This window comes from Prionailurus viverrinus, chromosome A1, assembly GCF_022837055.1.
Source record: "Prionailurus viverrinus isolate Anna chromosome A1, UM_Priviv_1.0, whole genome shotgun sequence".
NCBI lineage: Eukaryota > Metazoa > Chordata > Mammalia > Carnivora > Felidae > Prionailurus > Prionailurus viverrinus.
This window is the reverse complement of record NC_062561.1, coordinates 229,723,303-229,745,234: the sequence shown is the minus strand read 5'-3', so window position 1 is coordinate 229,745,234 and position 21,932 is coordinate 229,723,303. Positions and strand designations below refer to the sequence as shown.

Genomic DNA, 21,932 nt, shown 5'->3' with positions numbered 1-21,932 from the left:
CCTTAAGAAAATCTTAATACTGGTCCAGAGTTAAATTATAGTCAGTCGTGTAGTTTACAATAGGCAGTGTACGAGATCTAGTATGACTATTCTGTAAAAAATATTTTCCAATTTAATACACTGACCTGAGCAGGGAAGGAAGAAAGAAATTCAATCAGCTGGAAACCTGTTTCTTGAATATTTGCAGCTGCCTGGCGAATCACAAGATGTAATGAGGACTGAGATTCCTCCAAGAGAGAATTAAGCCAAACTTCCACATTGCCCTCTGCCATCACAGGTTTATCCAAGTCAACCGTCTCACCCTCTCGAGAGGAGATTGACAGAATTCGATCATAGATCTACAATAGAAGCCAAAACAGAAAAGGAAAAAAAAAGCTATATTCACATAAAGAATGAATTCCTCCACTGCCCTCTTGTCAGTGTTATCCTTCCTGAAGGAAGGTAAGCTATAGATTATAAGAGGCAAAATATGATTCAAAATCAATTTCAAGCCAAAAAAAAGTCACCCATGAAATCGAAAAGGGAATACTTTCGAACTGAGATAAATCAATTCCAAATAATCTACACCTGAAAGGCAAAAACTTACTTCCTAACAGAAATACTCAACATAAATGGGATGATCGAAACAAGTCTAGTTTCCGCCAATGAAATGGGACCCTGTAAGAGCCTGTCATCCACACAAGCTTATCGAGTCAAAATTAGCAACGACCAGGCCAATATGATCAATGCAAACACCTTTCCAGGTAATTCCAAGTCTGTACTAATTGTCCTCTTTACAGGAGCTCCTGGTGGCATATAATGTTTTCTTTTTCTTTTATTTTTTTTAATGTTTTTGTTTTTGTTTTTGTTTTGAGAGAGAGAGGAAGAGAGAGGCAGAGAGAGGGGGAAACAGAGGATCTGAGGGTGGGCTCTGCGCTGACAGCATGGAACTCAGTGCAGGGGTTTGAACTCACGAACCATGAGATCATGACCTCAGCTGAAGTTGGACGCTTCACCAACTGAGCCACCCAGGTGCCCCGATGTTTTCTAATTCAAATCCAGCTCCTAGTCTGGTCTTCTCACCTCAGTTTCCATGCAGCATGGCATCATGAGGATAGCATGCTATTTGCTAAAATACAGGTTCAAATGGTGCTCTGCCATTCATTGACCATGCGATGGTGGAGGACACATCTCTGAGACTAAATTTCTGGCTCATAACTAGTCATTAAAACCTACGCCTGTGCTGCTTCCCTACTCACTTCACAGGCTGTTCATAGCATACAATAAAATAAGGCAAATGATCAAGTACAAATTTGTTGCATTCTTGTTCTTTAATAAGTGGGATACTGTTTCCTTGGGCTCCAGTGTAGTACCGTATCAATGAATCCTGTGTCATAGACAGAAGTGGTCTACCAAGAAGCTAATGAGACAGAAGTTCCACAGCCTGTCACTTCCACGGGCCCTTTCCAAGTCCTGACTAGAGTTGTAGATTTATAATTTCATAGGAGTGAGGACCTATAAAAACCAGATCTGCCCCTGGTTGTAGAAATGTTATAGCAAGAGAAAACAGCAAAAAAGCGATGCTATTTATTTTAAGAAGTAATTGCTATGAATAGTGGCTAAAAATGAGGACGTTTAATTGATTCCCACTGTGCAATGAGACCGTGAGGAGCTGCACTCTAGAACCGTCCAGTCCTAGTGCAGAAGGACGTAAGAAAAGCATCGGGAAGAACTTCCTGTGTAATTCAGTGCCTCTTTCTTTTTTTTTTTTTTCAATGTTTATTTATTTTTGGGACAGAGAGAGACAGAGCATGAACGGGCAAGGGGCAGAGAGAGAGGGAGACACAGAATCGGAAACAGGCTCCAGGCTCTGAGCCATCAGCCCAGAGCCCGACGCGGGGCTCGAACTCACGGACCGCGAGATCGTGACCTGGCTGAAGTCGGACGCTTAACCGACTGCGCCACCCAGGCGCCCCTCAGTGCCTCTTTCAACCCACACATCCAGTAGGTCTACAAGAAACAATGGTTTCGACCCACTGAATCCATACTGCCTTCCCTTCCTCTCTCCCCATTCGCCTTCATCAAGGCTTTGTTGTAGCACCTCAGCCTTTTCCATCCTGACTGGGTTCCATGCCTCCTTCTATTTCACCTCCTACACTGAGCCAGAGAATCTTTCTGAAACACAACTGGGTCACCGCCCTGCGTAAAACCCTCCTGCACCTTCTGTCATGTTCAGGATGAAGTAGAATTCTGTAGTGTGATACACTTGGCCATTTGGAATCTGATCCCATGTCTCCTTCTTCCCCTTCTCCCTTTGCTCATCGCTGCCCATCAGGGTTAAAATGTGTACCCTCGGGGTGCCTGGGTGGCTCAGTCAGTTAAGCGTATGACTTCAGCTCAGGTCACGATCTCGAGGCTCATGAGTTGAAGCCCTGCTTCAGGCTCTGTGCTGACAGCTCAGAGCTTGGAGCCTGCTTCAGATTCTGTGTCCCTCTCTGTCTCTGCTCCTTGCCCATTCATGCTCTGTCTCGCTGTCTCAAAATAAATAAATGTTAATTTTTTTAATTTAAAATAGATGTTGAAGTCCTAAGCCCAGAACCTGTGAATGGAACCTTATTTGGAAATCGGGTCTTTGTAGACGTCATCAAGTTACGATGAAGGTGGACCCTAATCCAATAACTGGTGTTTTTATAAGAAGCAAATCTAGACAGAGAGACACAGACACACAGAGCAAATATCATGTGAAGATAAAAGCAGATATCCACGTGACATGGGTATAAGCCAAGGAACATCCAGGGTTGCCAACTGCCACCAGATACTAGGAGAAAGGCACAGAACGAACTCTCCTTCAGAGCCTCCAGCAGGAACCAAGTCTGCTGGCATCGTAGTTCAGACTTCTAGCCTCCAGAAAGGTGAGAGAGGAAATTTCTGCTGTCAATCCAGAGCAGCTGTAGGAAACCGACCCAACCCCTCACGTAGCCACATTCCCGACACCCGAGGCTGCCCACGCTTTTCAGACCCTTGCACCTGCCCTTGCTTCTGACTGGATCATGCACCCCTTTCTCCACCTGCCTGGGTAGATTGCACTTGCCTTCAAATTATCAGTTCAAGTACCATACTGCCCCGCAGGGAGCCTTCCCTGACACCCTTTATACCAGGCTAAGGCTCCCTGACAGCATCCCCACGTTATTTGTGCATAACACTAGCACAGCAAGTCAAGAATTACCAACCGTTAAATGGCCAGGTTTCTCATGAATGTTGCACGGCATAAAAACAACTTCGGTGTACTGATAAATTCTTCCTTGGAGCCCCAGGACTAGCACCATGCCTGACACACAGCCCCGGGCATGAACTTAAACGAATGGCTTTTGATCGCGTCCGATGTAATCACTCCACCACGGCACCAGCTGCACTCTAGAAACACCCCACCCGAGTGCGGATCCCGGAGGTCTCTGATTCTCGAGTTCAGCACAACATCTGGCACATGGAAGTCGCTCCCCAAGAGCACGCCAGGATGAATAAGGGAATGGCAGTGAGGGTTTCCGGGAAGCCCCGGAGGACGACCGAACACACTGTCAAACTGGAAGGGCCTCTTTCCCAGGGAATTTGGGGTGAAGCGATGGATCAGGCAGTATCTTCTCCCAGCCGAGAAACGCAACCTCCCTTACGTTGAACGCCTTCTCTTGGGTCCCCCACAACTCCATAACCCTAGAAACTTGTAAGGAGTGTTTCAAAAAAAAAAAAAAGGCTTCAATCAAGCATGACGAGCACCAGGGAAGACGATCATGCCAAATACTTCTGAAACCTGATTAAAACAATCAAATCACTGCGGCAATTCTGCTTCGTCAAGGGACTATTTTCTGAGCGATTGGTTTCTTTGTTTCGTTGAATTTCGCAACAGCTAACTTGGCATGTAAAACCATGAATGCTACATACGACGCATCCCTAATCATATTTACACTGTTCTTCAAATTTACACTTTGGATAGCAAGAAATCACACAATTCTGAAGGCACGTTGGGCCCAAAAGTTTGTTTTTAATCACTAGCTGGGAGTAACCCTATGCAAACACAGCATCAGAGAGCGATTGTACAAAGACAAGGGAAGTTTAAGATATGGCAATTGCCGGCCAGCAGTTAGAATTAGGCAAACCTTTTCATGGAACTTGACAGTTTTGATGTTGTCAAACACATTCAGCAAATGGGCTTGTATCGTGTGTGTGTCTGATGCCTGCCCCAGGATCTCCAGAAGGGCGGGGTCCGAGACAAAGAAGAAGCGAGGAAAGCAAAGACGTTTTTTCTCCAAGTACCTAAGTGGAGAGGAAAAGAGAGGCTTCATAAACACACAAAGCAGGCCTTTCTAGAAATAAACTCATCGGGACGGCGAGAAGGGGGAAGGATTGTGAGACAACCAAATTTTCCCACACACTGTTCGATGTTTTTGTTCTGTGGTTCTTACTAATCTTGCCTAGTAGCATTCCGTATTTGGATGAAAAACAAATATTTTTTCCAGAACTGATAGAGTTTCTTCATCTTTCACGAGTGTAATGCATACCCTTGAGGTAATCTGGAAAAGCTTGTACTTTCTTGGTGGAGGACGGGAGCAATCACACTCAGGGAGTTTTGGAGGGGGTGGGGGGGGGTGGTCTTTTGCAAGCACAGTGCTGTGTCAGCTGAAGGGTGCACCTCATTCTTGGAATTGTATCTTAAAGAATGCAATGACTCCATTACCGAAGCAGAAGGCAAAATCTAGCTCTGAATAAACTGCGTGAAGGGGCCCTGGCACAATTCTCTGCCTCCAGGAATTACTGAAACCCAGAGAATTTTCAACTGTGCTTTTGTTTCTATATTTTGTTTCTATATTTGCTTTACTTTATGGTGTTTCTTTGTGTGACGGATATATTTTTCCTGTTATTTTTTTTAACGTTTAATTTTGAGAGAGACAGAGACAGAGTGAGAACAGGGGAGGGGCAGAGAAAGAGGGAGACACAGAATCTGAAGCAGGCTCCGGGCTCCGAGCTGTCAGCACAGCGCCCGACGCGGGGCTCGAACTCACGAACTATGAGAGCATGACCTGAGCCCAAGTCGGACGCTTAACCGAGTCACCCAGGCACCCCTGTTATTTTCATATTAATACCTCTGTACCTTCATTTTCTTGCATCCTTCGATATACTTACTGTAGTTTTCATTGTAATTTGTTTTTGAAACCTTACCAGAAATCCTTTTCAAGTGTGGTCTGTCTGAAAAATTTCTATTCCTTCCCCGCCATGTGTATTATTATTTGTTTCCTGTGTAAAATCATGAGGGAAATATTCTTAGTTCACAGAAGCAGATTCTCTTCATAGGAAGGTAGGATTTTGACCAAGGACACTGTGGACCAGAAGCTGGAGCCAGCTGGTGCCCTTGAGGGCATGCAAGGGGGACACTTGGCTGCCCATACTTGGTCAACTGCTGGACTTCTGTTTTGGTGAATGGTATGCCCAGCATGAGGACAAGAGCTAAATTCCTTGAGACAGAAGACAGGACTTTTTTCAGAGGCTGAAAGAGGCAAAGAAAGGAAGGAAACAGAAGGACAGACTATGCTACAAGAGGTGCTCCGGGTGACGGACGAGCTTTCTGTATGTGGTGTAATCTTCCTCCTGAGCTCTCATGGAACAATCAGTAAAATACACACTACAAACTACTGCTTTTGGCAATTCGGGTTTATTCACTTTGGGCACGTGAAAAGGCACAAAATCTGGCCTCAAAGAGGGGGCAGGACGACGCTGCCCGAAGAGTCTCTGTTTACATCCCCCTCATTTTCTCAAACTCTTGCTTTTATGCTCGTGTTTGTTTGGGTTTTTTGAACATTTATTTACTTTTGAGAGAGGGAGAGACACAGCATGACTGGGAAAGGGGCAGAGAGACAAGGAGACAGAATCCGAAGCAGGCTCCGGGCTCCGAGCTGTCAGCACAGAGCCTGATGCAGGGCTCGAACTCACACACCTTGAGATCACGACCTGAGCCGAAGTCAGATGCTTAACCGACTGAGCCGCCCATGCACCCCTGTGCTCATAGTGTTTTATGTTGTTTGTTTTTAGCTTTTTATTTTCCTTACTTTAAATAGGCTAGTTTTATTTTAAATATCCCAATCCATCTTATTTGTAGAAGCTTGATCTTTATTCTTTATTGAGAAAAGAATTCCTTATTCCTTGTTCTTTTTTTTAATGTGTATTTATTTATTTTGAGAGAGAAAGAGGGTGTGATCAGGGGAGAGGCAGAGAGAGGGACACACAGAATCTGAAGCAGGCTCCAGGCTCTGAGCTGTCAGCACAGAGCCCAACACAGGGCTTGAACTCACCAACCACAAGGTCATAAGCTGAGCTGAAGTCAAACGCTTAATCGACTGATCAAATTTTTGAAATGCTTATGTATTTATTTTGAGAAGAGATAACACAAGCGGGGGAGGGGCAGAGAGAGAGGGAGAGAGAAAACACCAAGCAGGCTCCAAAGTGTCGGCACAGAGCCGCACACAGGGTTCGATCTCACAAACCGTGAGATCACGACCTGACTTGAAATCAAGATTTGGACGCCTAACCGAATGAGACACCCAGGCGCCCCTCACATTTTTCTTTAAATTCTAGTTAGCTAACATGCAGTGCAATATTGGTTTCAGGAGTAGAATTCAGTGATTCATCACTTACATACAACACCCAGGGCTCATTATAACAAGTGCCCTCCTCAGGACCCATCACCCATCTAGCCCATCCCCCATCCACCTCCCTCCATCAACCCTCAGTTTGTTCTCTACCTTTAAGAATCTCTTACGGGGGGCGCCTGGGTGGCGCAGTCGGTTAAGCGTCCGACTTCAGCCAGGTCACGATCTCGCGGTCCGTGAGTTCGAGCCCCGCGTCAGGCTCTGGGCTGATGGCTCAGGGCCTGGAGCCTGCTTCCGATTCTGTGTCTCCCTCTCTCTCTGCCCCTCCCCCATTCATGCTCTGTCTCTCTCTGTCCCAAAAATAAAATAAAATGTTGAAAAAAAAAATTTAAAAAAAAAAAAAAAAAAAAAAAAAAAAGAATCTCTTACGGTTTATTTCCCTCTCTCTTCTTTCTTTTTTATAAAAATTCTTCTTTTGTCAAATGTCCTTCAACAGTTACTTGACTTGATTCAATAATTTTATGAAACATATCAAATCATTCACACCTGAAAACCTATTTTTCTAAAAAGTTATTTTGAAGGATTTGCTTGCAAATGGTTTTGCTTTAAAGTTAACATTTAGGGGCGCCTGGGTGGCACAGTCGGTTAAGCGTCCGACTTCAGCCAGGTCACAATCTCGCGGTCCGTGAGTTCGAGCCCCGCGTCAGGCTCTGGGCTGATGGCTCGGAGCCTGGAGCCTGTTTCCGATTCTGTGTCTCCCTCTCTCTCTGCCCCTCCCCCGTTCATGCTCTGTCTCTCTCTGTCCCAAAAATAAATAAACGTTGAAAAAAAAATTTTTTTAAGTTAACATTTAAAGGGTGCTTTACCGACACTTTAATTGCCTATGATCTTCGTGATTAATAATGTCTTCACAGGACAATTTTCTAAAGGAAAAGTATTAGCATAGGCCCATGGCATAAGCTGTTGGGATGCCCATCACCTAGATTAGAGTAAACTTGCAAATATTTGCCAAGGAAAATCTCGGCCCTAGTTCCACCTCCTACTGAACCTGCCTCCACACGTAGTGGGGTAGACATCCCTCTAGGCATGGTCTTGTTTAGGCTCTTCAACTTTCCTAAAAGCATGCCAACTTCATCACCCTCCCAGCTGAACACCAAAGTCTATGGATTTGTCTTTAACCAGCAGTGCCAGTGGTCTATCACCTAGATTCTTGTCAGGGCTTAACATCCCTCACATTTCACACTGCCCCAGATCCTCTGTTAACTTGGATATACCAGTGATATTCATGAAGGAGTTCCTGAAGAGTGTGCAGGCATCCCATCGCGACTTCCCTGGATCAAGCCATTCGATCATAATGCCTCCCACTTGACTCACCCTGGGGTAAAGCAAGTAGGTGAGGATTCTGCTGAGTGTTCCCATTATAGAGAATGCACAATAGAGTATCGTCCAAGGTGTCAATTTAAAACAAACAAACAAAAAAAATGTTGTTTTCCCGAGCAACGGGAACCTTTCATTTTATGCATCGTATGAATGCTATACCTAATCGTACATCACTCTTTCCTTTGTCCCTGGGAAAAAAGCCTTTGGCCTCTGAATCTGAGGTCCATTTATAGCTTCTTTGTGAGACAAGTTTACCATCTTTGGTTTTTATCCTTTCCTTTCACCTTAATTTTCTCATTACTTTGTTATCTTCCAGCAGCCACCTCAAAAGCCACTTAACCAGCCAAGCATAAGTAAGTAAGCCCCCTCCCTTACATGTTACCATACAGGTGTTTCTTCTATTTTCAGCTCAGTCACGTTTTTGGTTCAAGTTTAAGCAACACCTCTACTTACTTCACAGAGATCCTTCCAAAGTGCCATTTGAGGCTCAGAATTTTAACCACCACCCATGACTCTGAGCACAGCCTGGCTTAGGTGCCCTGGGTTGCTCAGTGCACAAGACAGCTGCCTAGTCACAGGTGGTGTTATAGGTACTGTTGTAGGTCATGAGAACATGGGGGCGTTGGTATGGGGAGGGGGCATCCATCTCCCAGAGTTAGCCAAGGAGACATCATCACTTAGTTGGAGTTAAAAGCTCAGAATATGTGGCATGTCAGTGTCAATGTACATCTCAGCACAATTAGCATCCCTGATGCTGCTCCCACTTGTGACTACAGATGATCGTGACAGGGACTTTTATGTGTCAACTTGGCTGGGCCACGGTACCCATGTATCTGGTCAAACTTTGTTCCAGATGTTTCTGTGAAGGTTTTCATTTTAAAGTTTATTTACTTATTTTGAGAGAGACAGAGAGAGAGTGAGCAGGGGAGGGGCAGAAAGAGAGAGGAAGAGAGAGAAGTCCAAGCAGGCTCCATGCTGCCAGCTGCAGAGCCTGACACAGGGCTCGAACCCACAAACCATGAGATCATGACCTGAGCCGAAACCAAGAGTCAGATGCTTAACCAACTGAGCCACCAGGCACCCCAGTGTAAAGGTATTTTTAGCTAAGATTAACACTTAATCAGAAGACTTTGAATAAAGCAGATTATCCTTCATAATGTGGGTGGGCCTCAACCAATCAGGCAAAAGACTAAAGAAAAAAAGACTGACAGCCCCTAGAAGAAGGAATTCTGCCAGCAGACTGCCTTTGGGCTTTAACTGAAGCAGGTCATCCCTGTGTCTCCAGGCTGCCAGCCTTCCCAGTAGATTTGAACTTGCCAGTCTCCTCCATCACATCTCTCTCCCTCAGTCTCTCTCTCTCTTCTTCTCTCTCTCTCTCTCTCCACCCCCAACCATGTGTATACACACCCTACTGATTCTATTTCTCTAGAGAACTCTGACCAGTACATAACCAACAGTTTATCCTAAATTTCTCCATACATACTATTCTAAGATTGAAGGGGGGATATTTAGGGACACCTGGGTAGCTCAGCCAATTAAGTGTCCAACTCTTGATTGTAGCACAGGTCATGATCCCGGGGTCAGGGTATCCAACCCCGTGCCAGGATCTGTGCTGAATGTGGAGCTTGCTGGGATTCCCACCCCCCCCCCGCCCCTCTCCCCTGCTCATGCTCGCTCTCTCTCTCTCTCTCTCTCTCTCCCTAAAGTAAAAAATAATTTAAAAAAATGGTTAAAGGGGAGATACTTATTTTTTTAATATGAAATTTATTGTCACATTGGTTTCCATACAACACCCAGTGCTCATCCCAACAGGTGCCCTCCTCAATGCCCATCACCCACTTTCCCCTCCTTTCCACCCCCCCATCAACCCTGAGTTTATTCTCAGTTTTTAAGAGTCTCTTATGGTTTGCCTCCTTCCCTCTCTGTAACTTTTTTCCCCCCTTCCTCTTCCCCATGGTCTTCCGTTAAGTTTCTCAGGATCCACATAAGAGTGAAAGAGAAAGAGGAGATATTTAAAAGCATGTATAGTCCAGCTATAATATAAATAAGTCATGGGGATATATTTTACAGCATGGTGACTATAGTTGAAAATACTCTATTTCATATTTGAAAGCTGCTAAGAAAGTAGATCTTGAAAGTTCTCATTACAAGAAAAATAGTTTGTAACTATGCACGTTACAATGGACGTTAACTAAACTTATGGTGGTCATCATTTTGCAATATATACAAATCTCAAACCACTATGTTGCATACCTGAAACTAATGTAATGCTGTATGTCAATTATATCTCAATAAAAATAAAAAATACAGAAAATCATGTATAGTTAACTGTTTTTGGAATATTCACTACTATTCAACATATTTCTGCTTACATGATTTATCTTGATTAGCCAAAGGGAAAGAAAAGAAAAATATATGTTACTCTTGGAATTCACCCCGCCTCCTATACACGTGTGTGTGTGCACGTAAGTGTGTGTGTGTGTGTGTGTGTGTGTGTGTGTGTATAGATACATGAGGCTCTTGTTTCTGTATAATCTTGACTACTTGTGTCCATTACACTGTTCATATTGTTCTTGGTTGCACCTAATGAAATATTTTGACTCTTCAGATGCTTATCCAAGAAGAAAATCAGGAAAGTAGCTGTATCCGTTTTAAAAGGCAAGGACTATATGAGAATTTGCAAGACTTTGTCCCAGTGGATGGAAGAAGCCCTGAGTCCTATTATTCCAACATCAGAACAAATCCAGCAAGGGCTTGGAGATAATATGAGACTCCAAGCTACCGGTTTTATCTATGCAACAACATCAGACACGAATTACGTTTTAGCAAAAGAAAATCAATATGGCTAATGCTGTCTGGTCCCTCTGATCCCTTTCATCTCTAGGACGCTAAGGGGGCCTTCACAGAGCCAGTAAACTTACCCAGTGAGGGATTTCTGGCACATTTCCAACTGGTCCAGCAAGTGCGGTAACAGCTGCCCCATGGTCTCATCTCCAACACAACACTGAACCACATTTGGCATTTCATGTGCCCGAGTCATAATCTTCACCCAAGATTTATCGATGTTGGAAAAGCGCTTGGCTTCCTACAAGAGTGAGGTAACAAAGCCCACTTGGACACATCTGTGATCTCAAGGAAAGCGCATCTCACATACCTTCTGCTGAGGCCAGATTTCTCCCCAGTCTGGATATCCCAACTTTACATGCCTAAAATGTCACACATGTTCTATTTCGATTCTCCTTTTGCACCATCCCACCCCCTTTCTTAAATAAGGTCCCCCCATTATGTTAACTGAAAGCAGAAGACAGACACAGAAATGAAAATACAATATGAGACAGCTTGGAAGAGAAAAGCACTCCCAAGTGTTTTTGCCAGTTATCCCTAAATGAAGTGAATTTTATGTTTTTCAAGTTTTCTACACTGAGCACTGAATTGTTTGTATATTTAGAAATGAAAACATTTAAAAATAAGATACAAAACTAATTACGGTATAACCCTAATACTGTGAAATTTTTAAACACAGATTTTTTTTTTCAGAAAAAAAATTGAAAATGTGCAGAGGACTTTGAGAGAATAGAAATAAGGTTTTCCTTCTTCCCTAAAACTTTCTGTAGTTTACCAATAAGCATGTACTATCAAATATGAGAGCAAGAGACCCCACCGAGTTCCTTGAATATTGAATGTGAAAGTTGCCAGTATTACATCCAATTTGAGATTCCCCACCACCCAGCAAGAAGAAAAACATGCCCAAATATAAAAGCAGAAATAAAGAAATAAGTAAATAAATACTTAAAGTTTCAGTGTGTGGATACATTCCACCGGTAGGTGAAAAATACATCGGCTAACAGACCCATCCTCTGTAATGAAACTGAAAACTCACCACAGGGACAGCTAGGAAGACTGAGCAAAAAAAACACTCAACACAACCGTGTTTCTGAAACTCAAATATATCATTAAAACATTATAATTTTGCAAACGATGTAAGGTAGTTGAATAAGAATCCTTGAGATTTGGTAAGAAAAATGTTTTTGATAAAAATTTCAAAATACTACACTCCATATTCCCCATAAGATGATTAAATTTGATGAGAAAAAAACATGTTCCACAGTCTTGAAAAGAGGGCCTTTTTGTTCTGGAGTTTCTTTTTTCTGCCTGTTTCCACCCCCCCCCCCCCCAGTTTTCCAGTACAGATATAATTGGGTGAATTATATAGCGTGAGTTGTTTTAAACTGTCAGTAGTAACAGAACAAATTATCCTGCCATTGTCGAGATAACTACGCCATAATTCCGCACTCCTCCCAAATTCTACCTTCAAATTACCTAAAGTGTATCAATTATGCAGACATTCCTTTTCTTTTTTAACCCTCTGTTTCCCACAAAACCACACGGTTTTGTAGCCTTCACACCCTTACTTTTCCACAATCGCTCTCTCCTTATAAAACTGTTCAACAACAACAACAAAAACGTTGGGGAGGGTGTGGCTCCAGAGAAATTGAAATACTATTGCATTTTTGAAGGAATTATTAGTTATTAGAGAATTCTCTGAGTTAAAACCCTGATGAAACCATAAGGAAAATTCTGAAACCTTGGGAAGCTGCTTGGCAATATCTCCTCCCACAAAGACAGCTTCTAAGTAAATCCACAAGTTCTGCACCATCATCCAGCTCTCAATGATGTCTGTTGAGTTGGAAAGGTACTGCACCCATTTTTGGATCTGGGCCTTGAACGGCATATTGTACCTAAAATGAAAAATACAGTCAGCATTTGGGAGGCTTTTTTGGTGTTTTCTTTTTCATTGTTGTTGTTTTCAAACTAAAAGATTTTATTTAATCCTAATTTTTACCTGTTTCTTTACAACTGGGATTATGTTGTGCTGGTTTTGAAAATGATGCTACTTGGGGCACCCGGGAGGCTCAGTCAGGTCAGCATCTAGCCCTTAATTTCAGCTCAGGTCATGACCTCACGGTTCATGGGATCGAGCCCCGCGTCGGGCTCTGGGCTAACAGTGCAGAGCCTGCTTGGGATTCTCTCTGCCCCTCCACGATTCTTTCTCACACATTCTCTCTCTCTCTCTCTCTCTCTCTCTCTCTCTCTCTCTCTCAAATAAATAAACTTATTTTTTTTAGTGATGCTACCAAGTGACTAAATCATCATCATTTACTGGACATTGTTCGACTTTTCCTGTTTTGATCCAGAGCATAAACAGGTGGGAGGGAGATGGGTCATCTGAGAAGCAGATCAGGCATTAGACTTGATTCCACACAACTGCTAGAGTAATAAAATTGGGGTCATTGTTGCTACAGCCAAGCGAGTAATAGTCTCTCTGCTGACCTTTGTGTCTTCCCCAGGGACTCTCTCTGGTTTCTCACATACTATGGGGCAATTACAGAGACACTGGTGGGGATCAAACAACCAATTCAATTTTCAAACATGTTAATACCTGCAATCTCTCTCTAGCCTCCCCCTTTCTGGGTCTCTTTCCAACTTCCCAGCCACTCAAAACCACCCACTCGTGCGCGTGTGCGTGTGCTTGTGTGTGTATGTGTTAGGGATCATGCAGGTCTACGTGTAATACTCTGATAGTCACTCTTTAGTCTCTCCTATAGTTAATCTATCTTCCCTTTTTCATTCTTGAGAGAGAAACGGATCATGGCCTTCCAGTGTTTTTTTCCTTTTCTCTTTAGATATAGGACCCCATTTCTACCTGGAAACGTAAGTGCCCAGTTAAAATACTGAATTTCCCAGCCTCCTCTGCAGCAACGGGCAGGGCCGGGACTAAGTTCCACATCAGTAGCTCCCAACCTTGGCTGTACTTTGGGGACATCCAGCAGACATTAAAAACTACTTGGGCCTGGGCACTGGGGTGGCTCAGTCGGTTGAGCATCCGACTTCGGCTCAGGTCATGATCTCGCGGTTTGTGAGATCGAGCCCCACGCGGAGCTCTGTGCTGACAGCTCGGAGCCTGGAGCCTGCTTCCGATTCTGTGTCTCCCTCTCTCTCTGACCCTCCCCCACTCATGCTCTGTCACTCTCTCTGTCAAAAATAAATAAACATTAAAAAAAAAAACCCACTCAGGCCTGCCTGGGTCCCACCCCCAAAAGACTCCAATTGAATCAGTGTGAGATGTGGCCCAGGCACTGGGATTTAAGTTCCCCAGGCGTCCAGTAAACAGCCAGGTGAGGACCACTCTCTTGGGTAAGAAGTGGGTGGCAGCATTGTATGGAAGGGGAAGTAAGGGGAAGGGCCACCCCTGGAAAAGACAGAAGGGTGAGCCTGATAAAGCTTAGGTCCCTGATGATGAGGTGGAGCCTGCTCTCTACCCTGAACCATCAACCTTGGAGCTTCTTTTACGTGGGAGCCGCATAAACTTCAGTTTTGTGCAGGCAATGTTTCACGAGGTGCTTCTATTATTTGCAGACAAAATTCTAATAATTGTACTCCCTGTCACTGTTTTTCCTTTTTCTTTGCCCTTAGGGATCCCTCCATTCCAACAGACTATGGACTTAAGTCTTTCTCAAATATTAGTCATGTTCATTAATAAAATTTTCATTCCCACAGTCCTAATTGTGAAACAGACTGTTTTAATATTCCACATCTTTCTGGGTTTTTTTTTTTTAATTTATGATTTTCACTACAATGCGGTTCCATAGCAACAGAGAACACTGTTTGATTTGCTCTTCTGTCCATAGCACCTAGAAAAGTGTATGGCACATAGTAGGTGTTCAATACATTTGTACTGAATACGTGTTCCTCACACAACTCTCATCTGTGGATTCACTGCCATCGGTAAGGACAGTTTCCCCATCCCTAACATAGTAATTTTTACTTAATTTGTATGTGTTCATTTTCTACCTCCCTAGGATGTGTTATTTTCCATCTGTCCTTCATTTATTTGGGTATGAATAGCAACCAAATTCATTCAAACTCACCAAATCCTAAGTACTTCAGAGTCAAGGTCACCAATGGTCTAAATCTCTAAGACCGAATTTTATATCCCATATTACTCACTTCAAACACTTGGGTGTACCAAGCAAAAGTGAAGAAGAGAAATTTTTATCAAACAGTATTAAGTGGTTATTAATCCCTACATTAAACTTATTCATGTACATATACACACAGAAGAGACTGACGTTCGAAAGACAGAATGCAGTAAACTCGTATCTCAATGATACCCTCATGCTACACAATTATTATATATCTGAGAAGATCCTGGTGAACAAAAAATTATTTCAGGAGGAGCAAAGGGAAGCAAGGAACCAAGGAAATGTTAAGCTCATGAGTCTAAGGCATGTGCATCCAAAGCATGATGGTTTTGCAGTTAACTGTCAAACAGAAGTGTTAGACTCGTATCGGTCTGTGCTGTTTTATTTCTCTTTATGAATTAAATTCACTCTCTATCTTAATCTGTCATCTCATTAAAGTATGTACACAACTAAGAGTTTCTAGTCCACAGATGTTGGCACAACGATTTCCCAAGTAGAACGATTATTCTGAAGCTCAGCCTAATTTCCCCTGGACTCCGGAGCCTGTCAAGCTGTCAGCTGTGCGGTGAGGCTTGTCAGCTGCAAAGTTGAAATGTTCCGCAAGATCCAAGTGGCTAATTACATGTTGCATTATTTTGTCCAGTTGATGGTCTCAGACACATCGCACAGTAGAGGATAATGAAATAAAAACAGCATTACACATGCTGTGCCAAGGGCTAAAATTAAAACACGGACTTTTAATGTTAAATAAATTGTATGGGGGCCATTGCTGCATTGTTTAATATTAATTTCCCTTAAAACGTTTGTTGCGGTGGTTCCCACATCTCAGGGGAAAGATGGACGGACTTCCTACCTGTTGCTCAGCAGAGAGCCTAGCAACATCAAGCTGTCCTCCATGCTGGTGATGATTTCTGAGGTGCTGTCTCCCCGCAAGAGGAGCTCTCCACGGGCTTTAAAGCTGCCAAATGTGAATGTTTTGCTGTCCCACTCGTTCATCACTTGCTTCAGCTTGTGCTCGATGTCTCTCTCTTTCACCGCACTGATACAGATGTCCTATTAAAATTGCAAGCTCTAGCTTTACCACATGAAAGTCACACGTCCTTCGTGAACAGTCCAGATTCAGCAGAGGTCCTAGCCTCCCTAGATGCTTCATACGTATCTAAAAATACTTTTCCCGCCCAGCTCTAAAATGCAATATGACAAATGGTGTATATGTATATAGATCGAGATTTAGGGAGAGAGATGAAGATGTATTACTAAATAACAGAACCTTAGTTTGTAAAATGTCCCACCAAACTCTTCCAGAGAGAAAGGTGACAGAAAAGGTACGCAACAACGGAACACCGTGAGAAAGGACATCCTGACATTTGTGACAACGTGGGTAGACCTTGAGGGCATTAGGCTGAGATAAGTCAGACAAGTAAAAATACCATATGCTATCCCTTGTTATGTGGAATCTCTTATATGTGGAACCCTCAAAAACACAGAGGGTAGAGTGGTAGTTACCAGAGCCAGGGATGGGGGAAGAGAAGAGATGCTGGAAATCTAACACACAGTACAGTGATAATAGACAACAAAACTGTATCATAAATATTAAACTTCCTAATAGACTAGAGCTTAATTGCTACCACCACTAGAAGAAATGATCAGTATGTGACATAACCCAGGTGTTAGCTAACACTCCAATGGCAATCATGCCACAATATAAATGTGTCAAACCAATATGTTATATACCTTCAACTTACACAATGTTATATGTCAATTATATCTCCATTTGGATTAAAAAAAAAACACACACGTGTGATAACCTTGTAAATTTTGAAACTCTAATCAAAGACCCAAAATTTAATGTGTCTCTGATTTAACTCTAGAGCCAAATCAATGCGGTATGAGAGGAGAAAATGAAGAGAAACCTGACTTCTCCCAGGTCTCCCTCCACTTTCCCAGTCTCCTCTGCAGCCACGCTTTTTCCTGGACCATTAGTCAAGCCCCATCCTTGCCTCTTCTCGTCTCATGCTGCACTCCCTCTCTGCATGAGCTCATCTATGCCCACCCAGTCTGTAACCTCCTGTATCTCCCGGTAAGACCCCCATCCATTTGCCTATTGGGCCTCTGTGTTTGGATCTAACCAAGGGAATCCCAAACACATTCTGTGAAATATCAAACTCATGCCCCAAATTAAGCTCTTTGCATTTGTCGCTCAACTGATTCCCTTCCAATAATTCCCTATCTCCGTGATGAGCACCATCATCCACCTTGATCTCTCAGCAGGAAATCTAAGGTTTACCCTAGATTGTTTCTCCTACCATGTTCCCTCTCTTGCCAGATTCTACCCGGCTCTACCTTCTAATGATCTCGTTGATCTTTTCCCCCTTCTCCAGCTTCACTACCTGCCCCCTCATCCAACACACCATTCATTGTCTCTTGTCTGGGATATTCTTATAATCCCCTGGTTGGTTTTCCCATCATTCTCACTTGCCCTCCCCCAATCCTTTCTCCACACAGTTACCACAGTGATCTTTAGAAAATGCAAAACTAACCATGTCATCTCTGCTCAAAATATATCTCCCAGACGACTCCCCATTGGTCTCTCCACCCTGGTGTTCCCTCTGGTTCCCAAACACACTTCAGACCCTTCACACATGCTGTTCCACATGCCTGACATTGTCTTCTTTGCCCTTTCCAAGTCCCTCAGCCTCACCACACGCACACATTCCCTCCCCAGCAGTCATGGGCATGTGTCCCAACTTCCCTACCTTTACCACCCCATCACCCCAAACAGGTCAAGCCCATTACTATGGGCTGTCATAGAACAGATGCTTTTTACTTCAATGGTATTTACCACATTGTGTAACTATACCCTTATTTGTGTAATTATTTAACTATGCAAGTTATTTAATGATCTATGAATGAAGGAAAGCATCAGTATGTCCCCAGCACTCAACACAGAACCTGTCACGTAAACATGTGTGGAAGGAATGAATAGCTGGATGCCCAGAAGAGTTTTAATTGTCCTGGTATGGTTTACTGGTCCAACATTCCATAATGTAGGAATACTGTCAAAATAAACCCCATGAGACCTTCCAATCTCCCACCACATCAGGTAATCCTATGAACTGTACCTCTATTTCTTCTTTGTATTTCAGAAGAGGTGCCTCCATGATATTTCTTAACTTAAAAGTTTCATTCCCCACATCCAGATTATGGCCAGTGAGAGCAGCTATCCTTTCCCAGTGCCTGTCCATCATGGCCTTACTGGCCATGTGCTCCAGGAGTGGGCAACACTCACTGAAATCATCAATGGTCTTCTTCAGATCCAAGAAAGCCTGCCAGTCCTTCAAGGCCCGGGGCAGCTTCCGACACCTGCAAAGGGAGTCACCGTGAATGGTCATTCAAAGAGGAGCCTGAGTGTCTCCACTCCAAGCTTGTCTACTAGCATTCTATCAAAAAACAGTCATTTCAAATACCTACCACACTTTTATATCTCATGATTCAAATGATATCTGTTAATCTAACATATTTTTACATTAGAGAAAACTGCTCCTCCCAATTGGGAAAGTTTGGTGTTTTGTTTTGTTTTTTCAATTCCCTCGTAACACTTAGCTAGGTAAAAAGGCATTATTTTAAATGACGGAGGTGCCTCCCAATTCAATTCAATTCTACAAACATGTATTGAGATCCTCCTAAGTACAAAGCACAGCGGAGTGTATCAGGCTGACAACCAAAAAACACAACAAATGACCCTGTATTTTCTTTGGGTTCAACACTTAAATCATAGGGCTCTTGCTTTTATTACAGGAAGTCATCTCACATAAACTTCAAATGTTTGATAAGTGTAATATAAAGAGAGATCAGCTCCCTCCAGGATGCAGAAGAGCCCCTGACAAAATTCATCCAGGTTTAAAGGACGCATTTGTCTTACCACGTACACACAGGGGTAATTAATAAATAGCGTCTGACAAGGGTGACGTCAACGGACAACAGCAATGCAGCCTGATGTGCTTTCAAAACATCTGGGAGTGAAAAGAGAACTTGACAGTCTATCAAAGAAGAAAGCATTTAAGATTCAATAGCTCGGGGCATGCTAAACATTTAATTTCTCACCTGTTCTGGAACTCTGAAAGTTCATTGTTGATTTTTTCAATATTCACTTCCGACCAAAGCATCTCATGATAGCTATTTACAGTTTCTATGACGCTGTTGTATAGAGAGTATATTTTCTGTAGAAGATTTAATTGCTTCTTTATTTCAAGAAGCTGAGGATACGGAGTAACTGGCAGTCCAAAGAGCGCCTCTCCTCCAGTATAGGTGATGTATTTCCGATAGATATTATCAAATTGATTCTAAAGAAAACACCAGTGAAAACTCAGCGAGATGATTTGCACATGAATAAACAGGTAAACTTAAAAACTGGCAAATAAGCAAACGTATGATTTCAGAGCACATGTAAATAAGAATAGTAAATAACTATAGTTGATTAAATAGACACCATCTCCAAATATAATTATCCCAAATCACAATTTTTAAAAATATTCCACAATAGGCTTTTCTATATTAAGGGGAAAAAATGTATGTGTCTAAAACATGTTAAGGTTTTGGTTGTGTAGAAGGTCATAGAAACCAAAAAGATTACCTGAAATATGATAAGCCTATCACTGGCTTCCTGGGGTTTTAAGCCACTAGCCATTGGACCATTCTGAAACAAAAAGTTAAACACAAAATAAAAGGAAGTGTTGTATTCAAATTTCATGAGCTCAAAGTATATGCACATCAAAGCTAGTTTTCATTCACGTCACATCAATGTTAGGAAACGTCGTTCTTTGATTGTAGAAAAGGACTCAGGAAAGTGACTCATTTGGAAATATTTTCAAGTAAAAAAAGCCAAGTTAATACCACACCTTCTAATTTCAGGAAATTCTTAAAATTAAAAATGAGTACTTCTCATTTCTTAGGCGACCAGGCGAGGAAGGGTCCGTAAGCAGTCTATAGGAAGCACGTATCATGCCTGGTTTTGAACTAAAACACCAATGCCACGGAACTCACAGCTTTTAGCATTCTAATATTTATTTGCAGAGTGACATAGAATCTTAACATTCCAGTCGGGCTTTCCTACATTAGAACGCCTTCAATACGTGGACTTCTGTGCTGCTTCATCCATGTTAGTGCATGGATCCAACCTCATAACTTCGTTAACTTTGTGGTCTTGTGTGTTCCTACTTAACAGGTACAAACTGTACCCTTCGCATATTTCCTTTCTCTAGTGTATTAGGATCGGTTAGAAGTGGGTCTTAGTGCACATACTCCTAGTGCAGAAGAGTCTGCACTAAAACTCATAAATGAAGGACTAAAACAGGAACGGCATCTGTCTCGTCCACGTTGGTGTGTTCCGCACCAAGGGCAGTGCCTGCCACACGCTGGGCGCTCTACAGTGTTTGTGGAACTAGGGAAAGCTGCAGAAGGATGACATTTAACCACATGTGAACAGGATTTGGCCACACAAAGTTAGAAAGCTACCAAACAACTTCAGGAACAGACCAATGATATAATTAGGATTGCACTTTTAGATTCCTCATTTCCTGGATTGCTCTCATGAAAATGAAACTCCCATTTCATTCATGAAACTCTCTAGGGAGAGTCATGAAACTTGGCATAGAATCTTTATGCACTTTGCCGGCTCTATTGACTCTTCCCAAAAATACAAACAGGAAAAACCAGAGTTGTACCAAATCATAGTCCAAGTAGAAGTGGTGACAGTCTCGGAGGAAGACCTCCACGGTACTAATTAGCTCCTTCCTGAAACGCGGCTGCAGTGAGACTAATTCGTTCTGAACTTCACTGGCACGTGTCAGAAGCTTCTCCCAAGAATAGCGCAGAGTATCAACTTTGTCCATCTCTTCCTTCGTTATGAGAAGACCGTATTTGTTAAGCAGGGCATAGGATTCCTACACAAAAGAAGGAAAATTTAATTTCTGCCGGTCAGATGCGTAAATCTACTCACTCACTTATTAAAGTGATAGAATGGAAAAGATCAGTATGATAGGGAAACTACCCCGAGAGTTCTTTCCTTCTTGCAAACCATAAAAGCTTAAATGAGCAACCGGGCCCCTAAGCTTCAGTTTCCTCTACGATAAAATGAGAAAATTCCTGGCTGCTTCACAGGATTTTTGTGAATATCCACAAATATCATTTTAAATGAATTTCAAAAACTATAAACCATTATGCAAATAAAAGGTATTTTTATTTAGGCCCCTAAGTTGTATTTCAAGACTTCGAGATGAAAAACATAAGATAATCTAACTGCTAATATTAGCATAATAAAATAAATCAGGGTTTTAACTCTATCCCATTTCATTTTGTTGGTAAGAGGTTCCAATAGTAAGACACACAAGGGTACTGCTGCATCAAAGCCTGAGCCCAGTCATTGACCTCAAGATGCAAAATCCTCGACTACTCTCTTGGCTAAAAGAGTTTGGTTTTCATGAGAAAGGATTTTCCCTAAATATCTCTGCCCTCCTCTCCCGGCATTAGTTCTCTACATACAAGTGGAACGAATACCTGATCATTAATTTGGGTAAAAGACTTGATGTGGGCAAGCCTAGCCCAGTGCCTTTCTCCCTCTTTCTTCTTGCTCCTTGAAGGCAACCCACTGGTCTGCCCTCCAAGTGTCAAAAGAGTGAAGCAGGGTGGGATGCCTGTATGGCTCAGTGAAGCGTCCGACTTCGGCTCATATCACGATCTCACGGCTCGTGAGTTCAAGCCCCATGTCGGGCTCTGTGCTGACAGCTCAGAGCCCGGAGCCTGCTTCCATTCTGTGTGTCCCTCTCTCTCTGCCCCTCTACCACTCATGCATGCTCGCTCGCTCTCTGTCTCTCTCTCTCAAAAATAAAGCATTAAATTTTTTTTTTTAATGGAGTGAAGCAGGGTAATAGAGGGGCCTGCAGCTTTTCAATTCTGC

General features: G+C 42.8%; 1 protein-coding gene across 1 annotated transcript in view; it reads right to left on the bottom strand.

Moving 5' to 3' along the window:
• DNAH5 (dynein axonemal heavy chain 5) overlaps positions 1 to 21,932 on the bottom strand; it is a 237,404-nt gene that overhangs the window by 143,365 nt on the left and 72,107 nt on the right. The window contains exons 25-33 of the mRNA XM_047860273.1: positions 20,701 to 20,919; positions 19,611 to 19,673; positions 19,082 to 19,320; positions 18,100 to 18,340; positions 15,831 to 16,030; positions 12,580 to 12,733; positions 10,916 to 11,079; positions 4,131 to 4,287; positions 126 to 338 (exon numbers count right to left, since the gene is read on the bottom strand). Coding sequence (XP_047716229.1) covers positions 126 to 338; positions 4,131 to 4,287; positions 10,916 to 11,079; positions 12,580 to 12,733; positions 15,831 to 16,030; positions 18,100 to 18,340; positions 19,082 to 19,320; positions 19,611 to 19,673; positions 20,701 to 20,919 — 1,650 coding nt within the window. The remainder of the gene's footprint in view (positions 1 to 125; positions 339 to 4,130; positions 4,288 to 10,915; positions 11,080 to 12,579; positions 12,734 to 15,830; positions 16,031 to 18,099; positions 18,341 to 19,081; positions 19,321 to 19,610; positions 19,674 to 20,700; positions 20,920 to 21,932) is intronic.